At 40.0% G+C, this 18,731-nt stretch overlaps 1 protein-coding gene and 2 long non-coding RNA genes across 10 annotated transcripts; 1 reads left to right on the top strand and 2 right to left on the bottom strand.

Annotated features, from left to right (window-relative positions):
• Nucleotides 1–222: 222 nt before the first annotated feature.
• On the bottom strand, nucleotides 223–5,476 carry LOC144207275 (uncharacterized). 2 transcript variants are annotated; one of them, XR_013328614.1, is made up of 4 exons: nucleotides 5,313–5,476; nucleotides 5,153–5,219; nucleotides 4,084–4,146; nucleotides 223–1,283 (listed from the first exon to the last, which is right to left on the bottom strand). It is a non-coding gene; the product is annotated as an uncharacterized LOC144207275 (long non-coding RNA). The 2 variants fall into 2 exon arrangements; XR_013328613.1 differs by lacking the exon at nucleotides 5,313–5,476 and having other exon boundaries at nucleotides 5,153–5,282.
• A 2,703-nt stretch (nucleotides 5,477–8,179) lies between these two features.
• On the bottom strand, nucleotides 8,180–18,515 carry fbxo38 (F-box protein 38). 5 transcript variants are annotated; one of them, XM_077733228.1, is made up of 21 exons: nucleotides 18,311–18,515; nucleotides 17,063–17,294; nucleotides 16,716–16,849; nucleotides 16,460–16,623; nucleotides 15,812–15,977; nucleotides 15,409–15,684; nucleotides 15,211–15,304; nucleotides 14,867–14,997; nucleotides 14,416–14,586; nucleotides 14,170–14,312; nucleotides 13,493–13,739; nucleotides 13,215–13,382; nucleotides 12,816–12,974; nucleotides 12,080–12,694; nucleotides 11,126–11,223; nucleotides 10,813–10,915; nucleotides 10,435–10,601; nucleotides 10,009–10,154; nucleotides 9,624–9,727; nucleotides 9,185–9,298; nucleotides 8,180–9,112 (listed from the first exon to the last, which is right to left on the bottom strand). In XM_077733228.1, exons 2-21 carry the CDS (start codon nucleotides 17,233–17,235, stop codon nucleotides 8,934–8,936), a joined length of 3,552 nt encoding a protein of 1,183 aa, XP_077589354.1. In that variant the 5' UTR covers nucleotides 17,236–17,294; nucleotides 18,311–18,515; the 3' UTR covers nucleotides 8,180–8,933. The 5 variants fall into 5 exon arrangements, with proteins under 5 accessions (XP_077589354.1, XP_077589358.1, XP_077589355.1 ...); XM_077733232.1 differs by having other exon boundaries at nucleotides 11,132–11,223; XM_077733229.1 differs by having other exon boundaries at nucleotides 17,063–17,290.
• On the top strand, nucleotides 11,808–16,169 carry LOC144207622 (uncharacterized). Of its 3 annotated transcripts, none has more exons than XR_013328733.1 (5): nucleotides 11,808–11,883; nucleotides 12,089–12,240; nucleotides 13,239–13,423; nucleotides 15,196–15,233; nucleotides 15,383–16,169. It is a non-coding gene; the product is annotated as an uncharacterized LOC144207622 (long non-coding RNA). The 3 variants fall into 3 exon arrangements; XR_013328734.1 differs by having other exon boundaries at nucleotides 12,009–12,240; XR_013328735.1 differs by lacking the exon at nucleotides 12,089–12,240.
• Nucleotides 18,516–18,731: the final 216 nt, after the last annotated feature.

The following is an 18,731-nucleotide window of genomic DNA, read 5'->3' as shown; positions in this document are numbered from 1 at the left end:
AGCGGTATTGCTAATTTATGACACCATTTTTTTAACCACAGGGTGAGGGTTGAAAATAATTATGTATTATCAACATTACTATTTACTACTATGTATTTTATTTACATAAATCATTGTCCTATTGACCAAAAGGCAAATATCAACAGCAACAGTAGTGTTATACATTCTTCAGCCATTTGGAAGACCTAAATAAAAAAATAAACATGCAACAAAACAAACTGATGCCTTTTCATACATTTTATTCATTTTTCAGGTTATTCCATCAATTTTGCCAGGACATATTTGCATATTATTGATCAAGACACAAGAACCTACCTGAATTTTGTTTTTGAAAAGCATCTCTGACCCCAGTGTCGCTCGGCCTCGCCCCTAAGAACAGTATTTCCAGGAATCCCCCTTTTGGACAGGTGAAGGGATTCCTGGGAAAACTGGACCCCAGGAGAGAGGAAAATTTGGAACATGGGAAATTTCAGGTCATCCTGCCTCCACCCATGAATTATCAGTAAATGTAATTTATATATAACAATACATTAACGACATGTACAATTAAACACATTTTATATATATCACGGACAATATGAAAAATATATTTTTAAACTGAATTACATTACAAAAGCAGTGTTGGCTGTCTTGGAAAATATTTATAATTAAATTCCCATTTATTTTCTATTCCTTCAGTCTTGTATACTTTTTTGTTTTTACAGTAGTGTTGAAAAGCATCCCCGGTTGGGCCTTTTTCATGTCCCGCTCTCGCTGGAGGTGGTCCCAGGACGCAGTGGTCCTCCGTCCTGAGCTACAGTGCTTCATCTCAGACTAGCAACTGACCAGAGATGCAGCACTGCACCACGGGCCACAGGGAGGGGCGGCAGGAGTGCTGCAAAAACACTTGGACAAGAGAGTGTTGAACAGGAAATGACTTTAACCCTCAAAGGACCAGCAGCATTCAAACTTCCTGTACTCTTCCTTCTCATGCTTCAAACTGAAATAGCCCCATCTTGTAAAAAAAAAAAGAAAAAAAAAAGAGAGAGCAGGAGGAGGCGGGGTTGTCTATGCTGAAATAACTCTGGTTGTGAACGTAAATACTGAAATTTTAATGAGCTATGTTAAGTTAAATGAATGCCCTATATAAGGCTAAATGTAAGATGTGAAACAGTACCAGAGCATGAATGGGAAAGCCATAATGGCGCGTGTACATTGTGCTTCAAGTCAGACAGCTGATGAACGTTAGTGGACACATGAGAAGGCACATGCTGACATGGTCACGCTACACGCCAATGCTGGAGCTGTAAAATATAAAGCAGAGAGACAAATCACACTACATACATGAGGGCCAGATGTTGGAGTCTTGATTAGTTGATAAAAGGCAGGGACTGGCTTTCAATGCAACATTTTCATTGAACACAATTCCTCAAAAATATTCACATGGCATGGCCGGTTTTTGCTATGGGCAATGTGGGTGACTGCACAGGGCGCAATATATTTGGTGGTGTAGTAAAAAATGTTTTTACCCGTTGATAGACATACATCCCATAAATAAAAGAATACACAGAGGCCAGGGCGAGGAATTGAGCCACAACCGACTGTGACCCGTCACCCCTGTTTCAAAGGCATTCCTAAATAGAGCTTGAGTAAGGTCTCCGAGTCGCGACGCTCACCTGAATTAGAACGAAGCACTGCCAGATGACCCTCATTGGCCGACAACATCTCAACCCCCGAACCCAGAAACTAGCATTGGAAATCCAACCCGCTTTACGACCTTCTTAATAAATGGGCCAGTAGGACAGACGGAGTAAAGCCGACGTTTTGGCGGAACGCTGGGATGGACCGTGTTGGACTGGAAAGACTCGGTCGCCCCATATAAGGTGGTAGTTGCCCTCTTTATTTTTGGGATCATGGAAAATGGGATCACTGCACTGGATAAACATTCCCTCTTTCAGACTGCGATTGCTCCCACAGATAGATTGTCACCCCTCCCCGCTTCGGGACCCCCCACCCCTTTTTTTTCCAGCTGGCTACATACATTCCCTTTTCTAGTCACGGGAGGGGCACCAGAGGGAGGGGGCTTCATCTCCGTCTAGCTGGGCTCAACAAGTCCATATTAAGAAGAAAGGCTTCTCGTGTTAAGCCAAGTCTCTTCTCAGGAAGTGGGATCTACTGTATGTGTGTATGTGTGTGTGTGTGTGTGTGTGTGTGTGTGTGTGTGTGTGTGTGTGTGTGTATGTGTGTGTACGTAAACACTAGCAATAAACATGCCTGCCCTTTCTCAGCCTCCCAATGTGTAGAAATGCATTTTCACAAGGATGCAGGGCGGACTTAAAAAAACGTCTGGCTATCAAAATCACATACTGTATATTACGGACTATAAGTCGCACTTCCGTATAGTTTGGTTGGGCCATACTCAAGTGCGACTTGTATTTTTTTTTTCGCCCTGACCGCCAACAGGTTGTTTTGTTGTGTTTTTAGGCAATTGTTTAAAAAAAATAATAATGCGTTACATTAAGAGGTGCCAATTTTGTCTGATGCTCCCTATTTTACTATTACTTTAAAATATAATGTTTGCACTCGGTTTCTGATAGATTAAAAAAAATCCCCCTAAAAAATGCAAGTTATACTACAGTGCGACTTTTATATATTTTTTCCCTTTCATTGAGCATTCTTTAGCAAGTCCCTCTAAAATAGTATATATACCTGTCACAGTACTGTGGTACTGATTTGCCTGCCAGTCAAAAATGGATGAATCAGTCAAACGTTCTATTTTAGAGTTAACCCAAATGTCTTTTGTGTAAGTACAGACCCAAATGTGTGTATGCGCAAGAGTGAACGTTTGAGTGTGTTTATACAGGCCACGATAAGAGCCAGAGCGCCATCTCTTCTGCAAAGCCAAACATTTCCTTATATGGTCGTATTTCCCCCCTCCCGCTTCTGTAAATCACACACAGGAAACCCACTCCATTCGACTTCATCTGCCTGTCACACTTTGTCATCGGCACCCATGTACAGTAAAAAAGGTAGAAATGTAGAAAATAAGCCCCCCCAAAAAAGAACCATATATGACACTACGTTTTACCGTAATCAAGAATGAGCCTAACCCAGAAATTGAGTTTAATTAAAATATGGTGTGCATTGTTTTACAAATGTAGCGTGGACTCATTTGTCTTTAACAATCAAGCCGCCAAAATCTGCCCAAATAGTCGCCGTGACTTCCTCTCATGTGAAATTGACCCTGGGAATGATGTTCTAATAGTCCCTGAGGGGGAGCTGATGTGAGGGAAGGGTGGGATTGGGGGTCATGTGAAAGTCCAGAGCCCCCCCTCACCCCCCCAAAGATGTTTCATCGCACTACAAACTAACTAAATAGAGCATTTCCTGCTCCCTTCAAGAACATTCCATCGCTGTTGCTGTAGTGGACGTCTTCACAAACTCGTCCATATTAGATTGTACAGTGAATTTAACACATTCACTGCCATTGTTGGGGCTACACATTAATGTGAGATTAGATTGAACGTCTTGCGCTGTCAATGGCACAGGAGAAAAATAGCATTCATAAGCCTGCTTCCTCAATATAAAAAAAATGAATGTCTATCATTGTCAATAACAGCCTATGAATTGAATCCTGTCAAATTAAAAAATAGTAATAATGCAGTGTTGTTGGGGGCATAACTGTGTGTATTTATGTTTTTGTCCATTATAGTAGTATATCTATATAAACATAGTATAATTAAATTAATACAAAATTCTATTCCATTAATTAAACTAATATGTAATGACAATAATAATTGGGACCTATTGTCTACATATACCGACATTTTGGGTCATGTGGCCTATCCTTGTTTATTCATTCAAAAATAAATAGATAGAAACTGCAATGATAATGAACAATAAAAAGATTATAATAATAATTGAAACCTATTATCCATATACGAGGATATATTTTCACTTTGTAGGTTTAAATAGGCCACACTTGTATTGCAAAGGTTAATATTGCAGTCAAAGTGGTCCACATGGGCTTAAGTTGATTATTTTTTAATGGCCAAAATAGTCGCCTGTTTTAATGGTTAATGTGACAACTAGCATGTGTCTCACCTCTCGGGGAACGTTCTCCGGCAATCCTTCGTCTGGGAGCGAAAAAAAAGCCCAAGCATTGTTCTGAGGGAATAAAATAAAATAATAATCAGCAAGGTATTAATGAGAGAGAATATGGTTGTTCCGAGAAAAACACAAGTCCAAATCTTTAGGCCTGAAATTTAGATTTCTTTCAATATTTGGATTTTAGCTTGCAGTTTTGTCATACTATTACGTCATTTTTTTTTTAAAATAAGAATGTTTCCAATCAAAAAAATGTATGTTTCATTTAAAATAAGTACACACATTTGATTTGTCTATTTAACAGGCACCTTTCTGCTTGACTTTGTGACTATACATTAAGCTCTGACACCCCATGGAACATAAAAATCATAGAAAATGGAAGGATTTAGTATTAGTTTAGTGTTGGTAGGAATGGACTTTCATTGCAGGGGCAGTTGGATTGCAAAACTAGACACTGTCATTTAGGTCAGAATTAAATCAATTTCATGACATCATCAGCAAGCCATATTGGAAATCATCTTTCCTTCCTTGTGAGCTTCAGTACCAACCGAGTTTGAAATGTTCATTTTATGTCATTAAACGTTTAAAATGTGATAAATGTCCAATACAAGAAGGAGCTTTTTAAAAAAATAAAAATAAGTGCTCAGATGTAAGAATTTATTCTAAGTTGAACAGGCCATTTTCCAGATAATAAGACTACACTACATATTTTGCCTGGGTCTGTGATTTATGTCTTTTTTTCCCCCCTCTCTGACCACCGACTGCTTGTTCTGTTTTTTTAAGCTATACTTATTTGACATTTTTATATGTTGGCAGATGCCTATTTAGCCAGTTATTCTCCATTTTATTATTCTCACTTTTGTTCTTGTTTCCTGCTAAAATGAAAAGTCCACCTCCTAAAAACATACACTCCAGATGGACTATATACATTTTAGAAAGTCATCAATTTCTATACAATTTTGGAGATGAGAACACAAATTCTGAAAGTGATGCTTATAATCCAAGTGAAGTAAATTCCAAATCATTGCAGAAAAAAAAGGAAAAAAACGAGGTTCCCTTTTCATACCTATTTTGGTAGATGTCGTTGGAGGAGAAAGTCTCGGTGACAGAAGTTCTGGCTTACAAACGCTTCTCTAGAAAGAAAAAAAAAGGGAAAAAAAAGATCAGCATCGGTGCCGGACGGACCCCTGTGGGCTCTGCCCGTTGTCTTTATGAAGCGCCAGGACCTCCGAGCTGCGCATTCCTCCATTGCCTTGTACGGTCACGGCAGGGCGGGTCCGGCGACGGCGCCGGCCCCTCCGCACATGACTGATGGTGCTGATGTCAGAAGACCCCAGAGCCTTCAACCGGTGACCCGCCGATTCTGTCTGGGAAAAGGCGAGGACGGAGAGGTGGTCGGCCAGTTAGGGTTGAGGAGGAGGAGGAGGAGGACTGGTAAGAGAATTGTAAGAGTTGGAAAAGAAGAAAAGGAGGAGGAGGAGTGAGCGTATACATTATATTCAGGCAATGGGAAAAGAGTTTGACATTTTGCAGATTTCTTCTAAATTTGGTCTTCTTCTGCTTGACCAGCCCGACCGGACCACGCATTCAACGAGCATGTGCGACTGATTAGAGCGAGAGAAGGAAGAAGGTCATTATTTGGGCCATCCAAACGCACAAATGCATTTGAGCCTGCAATAATTTAACCAGTATAACAAGTTAAAATGAAAATATATATATATATATATATATATATATATATATATATATATATATATATATATATATATTTTCAGATCCATGATGTAGGAATATTCACCAACTTTTCACGGGCTTTCCATTGTTGGGTGTTTTAGGTAAAAGGATACAAGCTAATACATATAGGCTTGTATATGACTAATACAATACTCAATAAAGATGCAAACCTATGAATAGACAAGTGTGTATTTCCAACTACAAGTTGGACTTGAGTATCATAAAATGGGGGAAAATGTTGTGGTTTTGTGATGCAAATTCATCAGAAACCAAGTGGATATAACAAAGTAATAGTAAAATACAGAACAGAAAATTAGGCATCTATTCATGTAACATATTAACATTTTTTTTGATAACGTTAGCCTACAAAAGATAAGTTGTTGGCGAGCCAAAAATAAAAGTGTCAGATGAAAAAAAGTGCAACTCATAATTCAAATAATATAATACACAACCAGCTATCAGTAAAAACAAAATTAAATGAAGGCTGGAGCGACTTGAAGACAGTAAAATACCGTAATCAAAAAAGTACTAATGAGGTACTATATTGTGTGTGATCTATGGTCAGGAATCAGATAAAAATTGCGCAAATGCCATTGAATCAGACGACTAAAAGATCTTCCCGACCGATGACTGTGCAGTGAATGTTTCTCCTGCAAACTTCTTCTTTGTTCACCTATACTGAGTCTAACATGAAGAAGTCAAAGGGATTCTTCTCTCTGTCTTTTTTTGTGTCCTCATAAGGTAATGTTTGGACACGGTTCACTGTTTACAGCAGCTTACCAAAGAGAGCCATTAGAGATGGCAACCAACCATGGACACACACACACACAAAAGCACACTTACACCCACGCACACCCCAATGCGCTAACACAGAATGTGGTCTAATCCCTCATATGGACTGAAATTTAAGAACAAGTAATTGTCTGTAAAAAGCTTGTGAAACAGAGTACTGGTAGGCCATCAACGTAAAACGTTTTGAGTTACTTCCATAAATAGTTTTTTTTTGGGTTGGAATAGCCAAAGTTCAAGACCCTCACTCACTCAGGCATCACTAGCTGGGTGTAGGGTGAATTCTGATACTGAGACATCTTGTCTAGACTATATTTCTATTTTGGGGTATTTTTTTTCAACAAATACATATTATTTAAAATAATTTGGGGTAAATCCAGATGTTGGAGGACTTTTTGGCTTCAAAAAAGTGATCACTTTTCTTCATAGTCATCAATATATTAATAATAAAGCTTGATGAGTGGTGAATGAACAATTTATTTGACCAGACCTCCTTGTTAAAATGATGCCGACATGTATTGCTGTTTTACTTATTTTAATGTATTAATATTATAAGAATAATATAAAAAAATACAATTGTGATTTTTTTAAATAGATGTTATACATATTCTAATGTAATACTATTCCAAAAATACATTAGTGTTTTTTTTTAAATAGCTGTTTTACGTATTCTAATGTAATATTGAAAAAAATATATAAAAGATACAATTTTGATTTATTTTTAAATAGCTGTTTTACTTATTCTAATGTAATAATGTTAAAAAATGATATAAAAGATGCAATTGTGATGAATATTTTTTAAAATACATATAATAATGGATATTTCAGTTTTTTTAATGACCCAAAAATAGTCACAGGATTAGAGACCATTATGACAAAGGGTCGAACGAGTCAAAATGGATTGGACGTCCATTGCTGTGGCAGTGGCACTAAAACATAAGCATTCACAGCCAGTCTTTAAGATTCAAATGATTTTGGACTTGGGTCATTCTTTTTTTTAGAAAATGCCAATTGACCCACAAACTCTGGTATTTTTTTTATGTGGTACATGGTCAATTGTGATGGATTTAAGGGCAAATGTCCTCCAACTGTGCAAGATATTTCCAAGTAGGTGATGGCCAAAGTGCGTAGAGAGAAGGTAGCTGTTCAGTGTCAACGGAAGTTCAATGACAAGCAAGCGCCGTGGGCAGACTCACCGTGTTTATGTTCCCGGACAGCCGCAGGCGGTCTAGTCCGCTTGGCCGACTGCTCTTGCGTCTGGTCTCGTCCTTCCCAAGTGTCAAAGCAGGAAGAGCCACGATTAGTGGCTTCTACATTGGAACAACGTGTACAGGAGGTGTTCAATCTCCAGCTGCCATCGTCTTTGTTCTGTTACTCGTCCGTAGGGAGTCAAATTTCCGCCTTCCTCTGCATTCCATTAGTCTCTGCAATAGTAGCAATACATTTCAATTATTTTACATTGCATCAATACAGTTGTGGTTATGACGTCATTATTTTTTTTAATCACCACCAACCTTTTGGTTTTAGATGAGGAATTGCAAAAGGGAAGGTCAAAAACCAGGTGAAAAGGTCATTTTTTGCGCAGTTTTATTTTTCATGTGAAATAACCTTTTCTTATAAACATATAAACATCATGGAAGAATGTGACTATTCACAAGGTCTGTACATTTGTTAACAAAAACAACGTTTTTGAACTCTTCCCACTTTGTTTGATTTGTTCACCTTCATCACACAAGTCTGAATTATGGTGAGGAAATTCAAGATCTTCCATACATTAAATTAAAACCGGATCCAATACTCTTTCCAACAGGCACAGATTTGGGTTTGAACACATTCAGGCACCAAAGTTCAAACGTTTGTACATTCAAACTTTGTTGGCCATATGGATGCCATGAGCTAACATGCAGGAGTCCACCACTTTTTTGTGCGCATGTTATTAAAAACAATAACTATATTGTTCCAGTGGAAATATATCTGTGGAGGCCTAAATGGCGAGAATTGTCTACACTTAAGAGTCCAATTGTCCAATGAGTTTTGAAACACCAAATAAAAAACAAACATGCACATCTTGGATGTATGCATTAGAAAACTTTTTAGATGTAATGGAATACGGCATAAAAGAAAAGGAGATGCGGCGTGGAGGCCTTTTTTCGAAGGAATGAGAGCGATAGCACTAAAGGTTTCCTTATTTGGAGTCGTGTTTACAAGTGGCCCATTTTGCCGGCTATTTATCTTTGGCACCGCCCCGCAGTTGCTTTCCAGTCGGGGCTTTCATTTTCTAAATGCAAAAAATAAAATAAAAGAGGGAAAAGGTCAGGAAAGGGTTAGATATAATCGTCGTCGATGGGTTCGCCCGGCGTATCGCAGTGATGAAGGAAGAGGACCACCACTCTCTGGAACACTCCTCTTTTGCTCTGTCGCCGCTCGGAGATCTCCTCCCCGATGGTCTCCATGCAGATGTCGGCCGACAGCTGACCCTTACGCCTCGGGGCGTAGATGGTGGCTGGCGGGCGAAACGGCGCGCTTACGGTTAAAAGCGTCTCTCCTCGGAGCCGACGGGGGACGGCGTACTCACTGCTCTCGTCGTCCTCGAAGTCGTGGCGGGCGTAGTTGTTGGGCTCGGCCGCTCTCAGGGTCCTCAGCCAGGGGAAGTCGGTTATCATGTTGTAGGGGGCGCCGTCCAGCAGCCCTGAGCAACACATAAGAGATTTCATCAAACACAATAGAAGAAAAGCTTATCACCATTAATCAGTGATGTACATCGGACGATTCTCAGAATCAAACTTTATACATATTTTTGGGGGATAATTGACAAAAGGTGGCTGCACTTCCACTCGTGTCCACTAGTAGAAAGGAGTCAGGACCCGACTTGGAATAATCGTGCTTAGACGCAGTTTCCCAGCTTGAGTCCCATATGAATAAAATTTGATATTTTTTACAGTGTAAAGATGATCTCAAGTGAATCGTATTGCGCTTAAGTTTCTCACATCAAAGCATGTTTCAGTGAGTTTTACCCTCAAGTCTATAAATTTCTCGGCCCCAGGGGTATTTGGGATACTTCTTCACATCCTCCTCTGTCCTGGTCGCCTCTGGGAAGAACTCATATTTGATTAACTCCCTGGAAAACATAGAATAGTGGAGTATGAATAAAAAAACAATGTGGGGAAAGAGCATTTCAACTTTCTTGCACTTTTTTTATTAATACATTAATCAGAAAAAAAAATGCGAATAAACCAATCCTGGCCAAGTTTGGACATGTCTGGTTTAGATGGACGTTTAAACAGGCGTTTATGGGGATGTGTTTGTTTGCTCTACTTTTGCAAATGAGGATGTGCGGGGAAAGACTGTGTAAATACGGCCCATAACACCATATTGGAATAAATCAGGGATAGTACTCACTGGCTGATGTTGGCTATGGTGTCCATCCAGCTGCGAATGCGGACCTTGTTGCGGATATTTGGAGGATCGCTGAACTCGTGAACTATGGCGATGTGATAAGGATAGGGACCTTGGAAGAGTTGACGTTCCAATGCCACAAAGTTTATCTGAAAGGAATACACATCCAATGAAACAGAGAGACAATTCAAATTAGGTCAAAGAAAAAAAAAAAGTTAAATGTTGGGATATATTGTTATTATTAACTTTACAACCAAGTTGGAATGTCAAAAGCTACCAAAGCGTGGCACAAAAATGGCTGGTTCGTCCCTAAATGCAGTTTAGTGGTCACACAGACCTTACGTCGGTAAAAGCCAAAGTCAGACAAAGCAATTAAAAGAACAGTAATGTAATGTTGGATGAGTGAATAGTGCCCTCAAAATCTCCGACCTGGTGCATAGGCCGCATGTAGATGATGCGATTGCGCTCTGGAGGCATTCTCAGAATCTGATCCAGGACCTGTTCCATGTTCAGCTTCTTACATTGCGCAAAATCAAACCTATTCACAATAGGAGCGCTTTCCACTCGCAGCTGCTTCAACACTCGACATCTGGTAGCTGAGGGGACAAAAGTACAAAGTACAAGTTTGGTTGAATGGTCAAATGGAGATGTGGGCAGGAGGAAGAAAAAAGCCAAATATGATGAATAGCATTCATATTACTGGATTGTAAAATGTAGTAAGAGGAATCTTAAGTGGGCTTTATAGTCAAAGTTTTGCTTGTGTTTTTGTCCAATACAACCCAGTTACCAAAGTTTGTGTAACAGTACCGTGAATAAACATCATTTTGGGACACTCTTTGAGGACCAGGTCGGTGATTCCGCAGTTGGTTAGGGTGATGCCCACCAGGTTCTTACTTTTCAGAGACAACACCTGAAAGAGGCGTGATAAGAAAATCAAGTTCAAAAAGTAAATTGTCATCATTTTTAGTCAACTGGCCCATGCCCTTCAGCTCAAGACCAAATTGTCAAATGCGACACCTAGCGGTACGTTACAATACTTCATTTGTCATCTCAAAACAAAACAAACTAATAGCGTCATAGTTGTGTGCGTGCGTGTGTGTGTTTGTTTGTGTGTGTTGACCTGTACATGGTCATCCTCTGTCACTGGGTCTGAAGTACTGGTTGACTTGTCAGCTGTTCTTTTTCTCCGAGTTACTCGAGGCCTGGATCTTGGAAGTTCTATATTTACAAATAAACACACACACAAAAAATGGAAACCATATATTGCTTTTGAATTTTGTTCAAAAACAATGTCTTTTTGGAAAATACACTTCAACCCAACCTTTCAACTCTTTCAGTGCTATTGACGAATATAGACGTTGACATATGTGGCTATTTTATCCTTCTGCTGTGAATTTAAATTTGTTTGTCAGTATTAGATGTTCAAACTATTTGAATTGGAAGGTTTCTCAAATGAACATCTGTTCATTCAGTGCACAATGAAATGATTTGAACCTCTATCGCTTTCAATGGACCCAATGAGTCAATATTGTTCGAATGGGAACCTTATTCAAAATGATTAAAAAATGTTTATGAAGTAATTTTTTTTCTTTACAAAACAGGGATTCACAAAAACCTGTTTCAACTTGAAAAGAGAAGGTCAAGATCGGGGGTTTCATTTAATTGGTACCAGGTGCATTCAAGCATAATGAGTCAATCAACCTAATTAAAGTGTTGCATACCACATTCAACCGAGCAACGGTAGAAAATTGGATTTCTGTGGAGAATGGAGAGAAAATTAAAGTGACGTCAGAACACTATCATAAGATCCGCGACCATTGGTGGACATTGTCGTTTGAGCCAAAGTGGACACCATTGTTGCAAGTCTATCTTAAAAAGGTAAGAGTGGAATTTTCCATGCCCTTCATTAAAACAATGCCCCAAAGTTGACAAAAAATGACATCCAATAATCTACACTAATCTAAATAAAAATGTCTAATATGCATGTCCTCACTCACTTTCAGCAGAAGGGAGGCAACAATTTCGTCAACGCGTATGCAGAATATATTACGCAGAAATGTTATTTAGTGCCTACCTGTCTCAGGGATTAGGGATGCAGAAGCCATACGAGTGCAGGACCGGGTCAAGGGTCGTCTTGGTGTTGAGGAGTTCTCTGCACTATCCAAGGTTCGCTTACAACTTGAACGCTGTGCGTCAGGATTTCGTCTGTGTCTCTGCCCAGCCGCCTGCCCCGAGGTCAGGCTTTCCGGCGAATTTCCGAATTGCAACTGTTCCACAGGTGGGGCACTGGGTGTCAGCCTCCTCCCGGCTAGCCTGCCAGCCCTGTCGCTAGTCGTGCTCCTAGACTGGTTTTCTGTCCTGGCATGAGCTCTCACACTTGCATTATCCACCCTCTCACGTACTAATGGCGTCCTAGGTTCGATCGTGCCGGGACGTTCGGTCGGCGGCCGTTCCGCGGCGCCGCTGACGACGGCGGCCCTGGCCGAGGCACCCCCTAGTTCTGCGTCGACACTTTTACCGCTAGATCTTCGGCTGTTCTCGGACGCGGCCTTCATGTCCGCTTTGATCTGCTCGCTGGTCACCTGACAGCTCTTCTCGCAGCTGCCCTCTAACTCGCGAGGCTTTAACGGAGTCGCCGCCCCCGAAGCGGTCCCGTTATTTGTCCGCCGTAGAGGAGCTTTCCCTTTACCTGGAAGCACACGGCCGCATTAGCATTAGTTTAACTTAAAACTAGTCTCTGTGCACCCCTGATAATAACCCCCACTGGCACATAAACTGCAACGGCCAATGAAAAATCTTTGTGCTCGCACCTTCCGTGCTAGAAATGGGCCACTGCGAACAAGAAGTTGCTGGAGTTAGTCTTGAAACGAGGCCTTCCTCCTCCTCACTGTCTGAATCCGAGAGGGCCAGTGGGGGCTTCGGTTCGGCAACACCAGGTGGTCTACCTTTCTGCACTAAACCACTGGGACCTAGAAAAGGGCATACCAATTTGCAGTTACCTAAATAATTGTACAATTAATCAATCAGTATGCAAGTTATAGTGAAATTCCTTTCCTGACCTAAGTAGCCACATTTTTTTACCCACATACTGAACTGGATGCATAACATACAATACAGCAATAAAATTAAAAAAGGGACCAAACAAGGTCTACATATAAAAATTGAACCTGGCTATATAAGGAGTATACATGGCCAAAGTGGATTCAAACCTGCTTGTTCTTCATCACCATCAGTTGGCTGTGGTGAAGCAGCAGGATGACTGGGCCCAGCAAGCTCCTCGCCATCTGCTGCCAACTTTGCAGCTCCATTCACTTCAAGTTCTGGCACTGCCTGCATGTTCTCCTCCTCAACCTGTATCCCGTTGACCTCCACCGGTCCTGTGAGAACAAATGACTCCAAGTCATATCTTGGGATCTTGGTAAGAACTTAACTTTTCATGCGCACTATACTCTCAATGCCACTTACTGGTAAGGGTGACTGAACTTACCATTGTGCTGTTGCTCTTGTCTTTGAGTGTTGTAAACCGGTGGGGGTGGCAGCGGTGGCGGTGGTGGTGGAGGTGGGGGTGGGTGTGGAGGAGGTGGAGGGGGAGGAGGCAAGTTGGCCTCGTTGTTGTTGTTATGATGTCGGTGGTTGTTGTTATTGTTGTTGTCATTGTTGGAGTTCTGGTTACTGACGAGAGCTGATGACACGCCGATACCAGTTCCTGCGCTCAGGCCGACTCTGGCACAGCCCTGACAAACGCCGCAAACGATGAGCATGCCACAAAGCGCAAAGCCGTTGCCATTGAAGCCGAATACAATGATTTGCATATCATTTTTAACCTATGTTTAATTACACTGCAAAGACATTGAAAACTGGGCAGCTGAGTGGCGATTGGCTGACCACCAATTCAGGGTGTCACCCCTGCCACTGGCTCGAAGTCAGCTGGGATAGGCTCCAGCACCCCCGCGACCCTAGTGAGGATAAAGCGGTTCAGAAAATGAGACAAGATGAGGCATTGAAATTTCCAACTGATGAATTTTTGTTTTGGTAAGCTATATCTTTGACATGTAAGTTATCTAAAAAAAAAACTATGTGCCTCCTTTTTTCTACTTTTTGTACAGTTTTACAATTCAGTGCAATGCTGGATGATTAAGTGTTGTTCAAAATATAGTTGATTACCTTTGGTGGTTCTCGAAACATTTGGTCGAGACATATAAACTCTAAACTGGGCAGTGCTTCGATGAACTGGGAGAAGGATTCCAGTTTGATAGCATGACAGCGTACCAGAGTGATATCAACAAGTCGGCTCCATCTGGATTGATCTAAGGGCGCAAAAAAGTAGCACAGAGTGGTTTGCTTGGGTCAGACACGTCTGTACGTATAAAGGGGAACATTCTCAAAAAAAACATGTTTTTTTTTATTTACCTGTAATCCAATGATGAGGGTTATGAAGGTGAGGACAATTGTAGATGAGCAGGTACTTTAAATTAGTGAATACTTCATTCACCACTTGAATGCCAATATCAGTTATGATGCCTGGGTTCTCCACCACGTCTGCTAGGCCATACTTTACCAGCTCTGAATGACTAATTTTACCTATATAGGGAAGATACAAGCTTATTAATTGTAGTTTTGATAGCCTTCAAATAGCTGAAATAGTAGGAAAAGCACTATACAAGTCACTCTATTTACACATCACTGTCAAATATAACAATAGTATTGAAAAATGATAGCATCTATAGTGCCGAAAACGAGTGCTGGGGAACTAATGGGCCTAACAGAAAATAATGGAGAAAAACAGAAGAAAAAAAACAATCTGCCCAAACAATGAACTGCAATCATATTTACATCTAGTTTCATAATTTTATGAACTAACATTGGAGCAGGAACTCATCCACGTATCCTAGATGAAGAGTATCAAACTGAGGAAACTCTAGTTCAGCCATCTTCAGAGCTGAGAACACACCATCCTTGGTCAGTGATGGCTGGATACGTAGCTCGTGCAGTCTATTAAAACACAGTGATGGGCAGATAAGCTAGGATTAGTGGTGCCTGACCACAAATGTCACCTGCAAAATTGATTCATTTCGATGTATTTCAAATTGTGTTTTGAGTTACAATAGTGTGCAAGCAATTATTTCAACTCTTATCTCAAGACACCATTGTACTGTATTGAATGAAATATATGTTTTTGTTTTTTTTAAGTATGAGACCAAGAACCTGCGAGCAGCAGTGATGACAAGGTAACCCAAGTCCACCTCGAGGGCATTTTTACAGGCTCCAAACACAATGGTGTGAAGGTTTCGAAATCCACCTGCAATGAAATACTGTTATATCATCATCAACATTGAAGAGATGAGTCTCTTTAACGAGTAGACCTTTTGTTTTTTAGGCTGCTGAAATGACCATTTTCCTGACCTGATCTCCAGCTGTCCTCCACCACATGTTGGATGAGCCCTCCAAGAAAGGGTACCCTCACCAATTCCAGTTGCTCGAGATTTCGGGCTGAGGCTAAACCAGTAACCAGGGGAACGTATTTGAGGGAATTGGTTGGACCCGCGCAGTTCCGCATGACAAATGATCTCAGGCTCACGCAGAGGAACTCTTTAAATGGCTGAGGTTTGGTGAGACGGACCCACTTCAAGTAAAGGTGGCGCAGCATGGAAACACAGGGGATCTCTGGGACATTTACACCTATCGCCAAAAAAAAAATAGGGAAAATAAATATACAAATGCACCTGCAGATTTTTTTTTAACCTTATAAATGGAGAAATTGTCTTTATGTTGTTACTAGGACACTATCACAGAAAACCAAACTAACCAACAAGGTGAAGTGTCTGGATTTTTGCAGTAATGGGGATAATCAGTTTATTCTCAGCAGGAATTGGGAACGATCCGTTACGATTGCGGAACTTTCCAAGTATATGAACTTGTGGCAAATGGTTCCAAATGGCTTCTACCAACTCAAGGTGGGACGTCTCAACACCCTGAAAAATAATTATACATGACACTATTAGATTCATAACTGCATGTTAATATAGGCAACATAGTTTTAAATTGAAAGATTTTTAGATGGTATCCCCTTGATTTTTTTTTTTTACAGTATTTAAAGAAATGGTTATTTTGTGGAAATGTTTTTGATCTTTGAGGTCATTCCATTAAAAAAGGAGCAAAAACAATAGTCTTTCATTTATGTTTCAACCCACGAAATACTGTATACCAAAAAACCTTTTGACAAAAGAACCATAAACAACTGATATTTTCAAATATTATTCCTTCAGAGCCATACTTTTAAAGTATAAATATATGAAAGTGTGCATTTTTTTTTGTAATTTCACCACTTTAAAAGTAAGAAAAAGTCTCTGAATTCTGTTGACAGTTCACTTATGCTATTGCTAATCAATGAGTATATATGCAGAAGAATCTAATGGAAAAAAAAGGAGGTTCCCTACCCCTGCTGTATACTAACCAAGAGACTGGGACACGCTTGGAGTGCCTCCACCACACCCGGTATACTGAGTGTCTCATAGCCTCGGACTCGTCTCTTCTCCAGATATCGGGGGTGCAGACCATACAGCTGCTCCAGGTCAGGCATCTTCTTCAAAAGCAGTAAGAAACTGCTATCTGTAAAACCTGAAGCAGAGAGCACAATATCAAATAATGTGAATCTTTTCCCAAGCATGCTGCCAATAAATAAGAAAATGACTTGATTGCAAAAGGCTTACCTGAGGGCATATATTCCCACCAATGACCAGCACATAGATCCACTACTTTGATCACACGCAAGTAAAGGGTGACAGCTTCTCGTAGCTTTTTCGACAGACACTCCGTGCACATGATGTCCTTCATAGGAAGGTACCTAAAAAAAAAATGTGCGTTAAATTGAACAGCTCAACTTTATTTACACACCACTTTCAAAACAATGGCAGAAAAATCAACAACAATGACAAATATCGGAATAAATAACAAAACCTGCTCATAATGAACTATAAGGTGGATCAACTACGTAATTCAGCCGTCTGAAATATATATGTATACATAACATATGACAATCAAATTAAAAAGACCCTACCTGAATATATGGCATAAAACTTCATGCGATAGTTCATTGATGTAGTCCTTTGGTTCAAGAGGTTTCAGGGATATTTCCCCTCCACAGTGAGCCCCCACAGGCTGGAGTTTAGATGTCTTCCTCCTTGGACCCATTGCTTCAATGTTGCTGGTAGTGGTAAATCTCAAAAGCATTTAATTTCCACTCTTTCACTGCTTGGAAATTACGTCTCAGGCATCACTCCAAATTCTGACTACCAAAGCACAGAACAAGAAATTTCAATGGCTAAAAGTGACACAGAGATAAAATTACGTAAATAAAAATAAAATATATAAATAAAAGATACATAAATAAATAATTCTTCCTGGCTGTTAGTTATTTTCAGCTATAAAAGTAGAACAGTATTTTTTGCTTGTCAGCAATTAACAGTATACCCCTTATGTATTAATTACTGCACATATACATGTATAATAGTGTTTGATCCTTTTCAGACTGGATTTATTAAAGTATCCAATGGTATAATGATTTTCAGATTTTTGACTAGGACATTAGAAAAATGTTGGGGTCTAGACCAAAACAAGATCAAGACCATCATTATGTGATCTTAACACTAGTCTTTCAAGACAAACCACTTGGAATTGGTTGCTTGTTATTGTGCCAATCTTGCGTTCGTTTTATATAACAGCATGTATTAATTTCTTAAACAGCAAGACACAAACAACAAAACCAGGAGATCATTGCTGGAATTCTTACAAGTGGAAAACAATACATTTTATACGCCACTAATTTAGGACCACGTTAACTAGTACGTTACTACATTGTTGTATGTTGTTCTGTTTAGGCCTTTAGGGGGAAAAACAAACACTGGAGCAGGAATGTCACATTTTGCATCAGTGAGCGTACTGTAATTGTAAGAAAATGCCACGTTATCTTGTATGCACATGCAAGAAAACTGCAAATAACGAAAGAAAAAAAACAACTTGTTTCCAATAACGATGTTAAAACGCGTAAAGTGAAACGTCAACATGCTCAAGCATAACTAAAGTATGCTTGAAACGTCAAAAGTCTTGCTTGTAATCGCCAGCTGAAACGACAAAGGACAAAACTAAAAAAAAACAATTTTAACAAGGCCAACATGTTTAGAAAATAAAACGCAGAAAGATCTCGTTTTTAACTACTGTCATCTTAATTCATGTTATGTATACAATTCAACCTGTCTTTGTCAAAGCTAGCTTACTAGTTAGCATGCCCACTGCTAAAATTGCTCACCCGAGTAAAAGGCAGGATTCACGGTGTCACGTCTGCATTATTTGGAGGACAAACCTATTGGATGTGTATCCATTCCACGATGGAATTGCTCTTCGGTCATCGCCTCAGCATATCGGAGATGCTCGTATCAGCAGCCGAGCGTAAGCACAGCTTCTTCCCATGCGACTGTGGACGGCGACGCTTGGCATTTCCTGGAACGCAAGAAAGAGGAAGCTTTCACGCTCCGCCCCTTCGCGTCCAACTCCCTACTTGACGCAAAATACTATGCACAATTTTGTAAACAATTCTATAAACAAAACATCATCAAATAAAAAAGTACGAAGAAAAAAAACAAAAATCTCATTACAAAATAAAAAAATACATGTTCATATTGTGTAGGGGTAAATTGCAAGATAATTTTCAATCGTGCGTTTACTGTGAA

This window comes from Stigmatopora nigra, chromosome 14 (genome assembly GCF_051989575.1).
Source record: "Stigmatopora nigra isolate UIUO_SnigA chromosome 14, RoL_Snig_1.1, whole genome shotgun sequence".
Taxonomy (NCBI): domain Eukaryota; kingdom Metazoa; phylum Chordata; class Actinopteri; order Syngnathiformes; family Syngnathidae; genus Stigmatopora; species Stigmatopora nigra.
Note: the sequence above shows the minus strand (reverse complement) of the source record. Positions and strands in the feature narration are given on the sequence as shown.

What these genes read in the sequence shown, in the direction of transcription:
- fbxo38 (XM_077733228.1), bottom strand. Translation starts at nt 17,235, where the DNA reads ATGCTTTTGAGATTTACCACTACCAGCAACATTGAAGCAATGGGTCCA. An exon ending in TGTTTCGAGAACCACCAAAG is followed by an intron (nt 13,740 to 14,169) that starts GTAATCAACTAT and finishes GGCGTTTGTCAG; the next exon opens with GGCTGTGCCAGAGTCGGCCT. An exon ending in AGAAATTTATAGACTTGAGG is followed by an intron (nt 9,299 to 9,623) that starts GTAAAACTCACT and finishes TGTGTTGCTCAG; the next exon opens with GGCTGCTGGACGGCGCCCCC.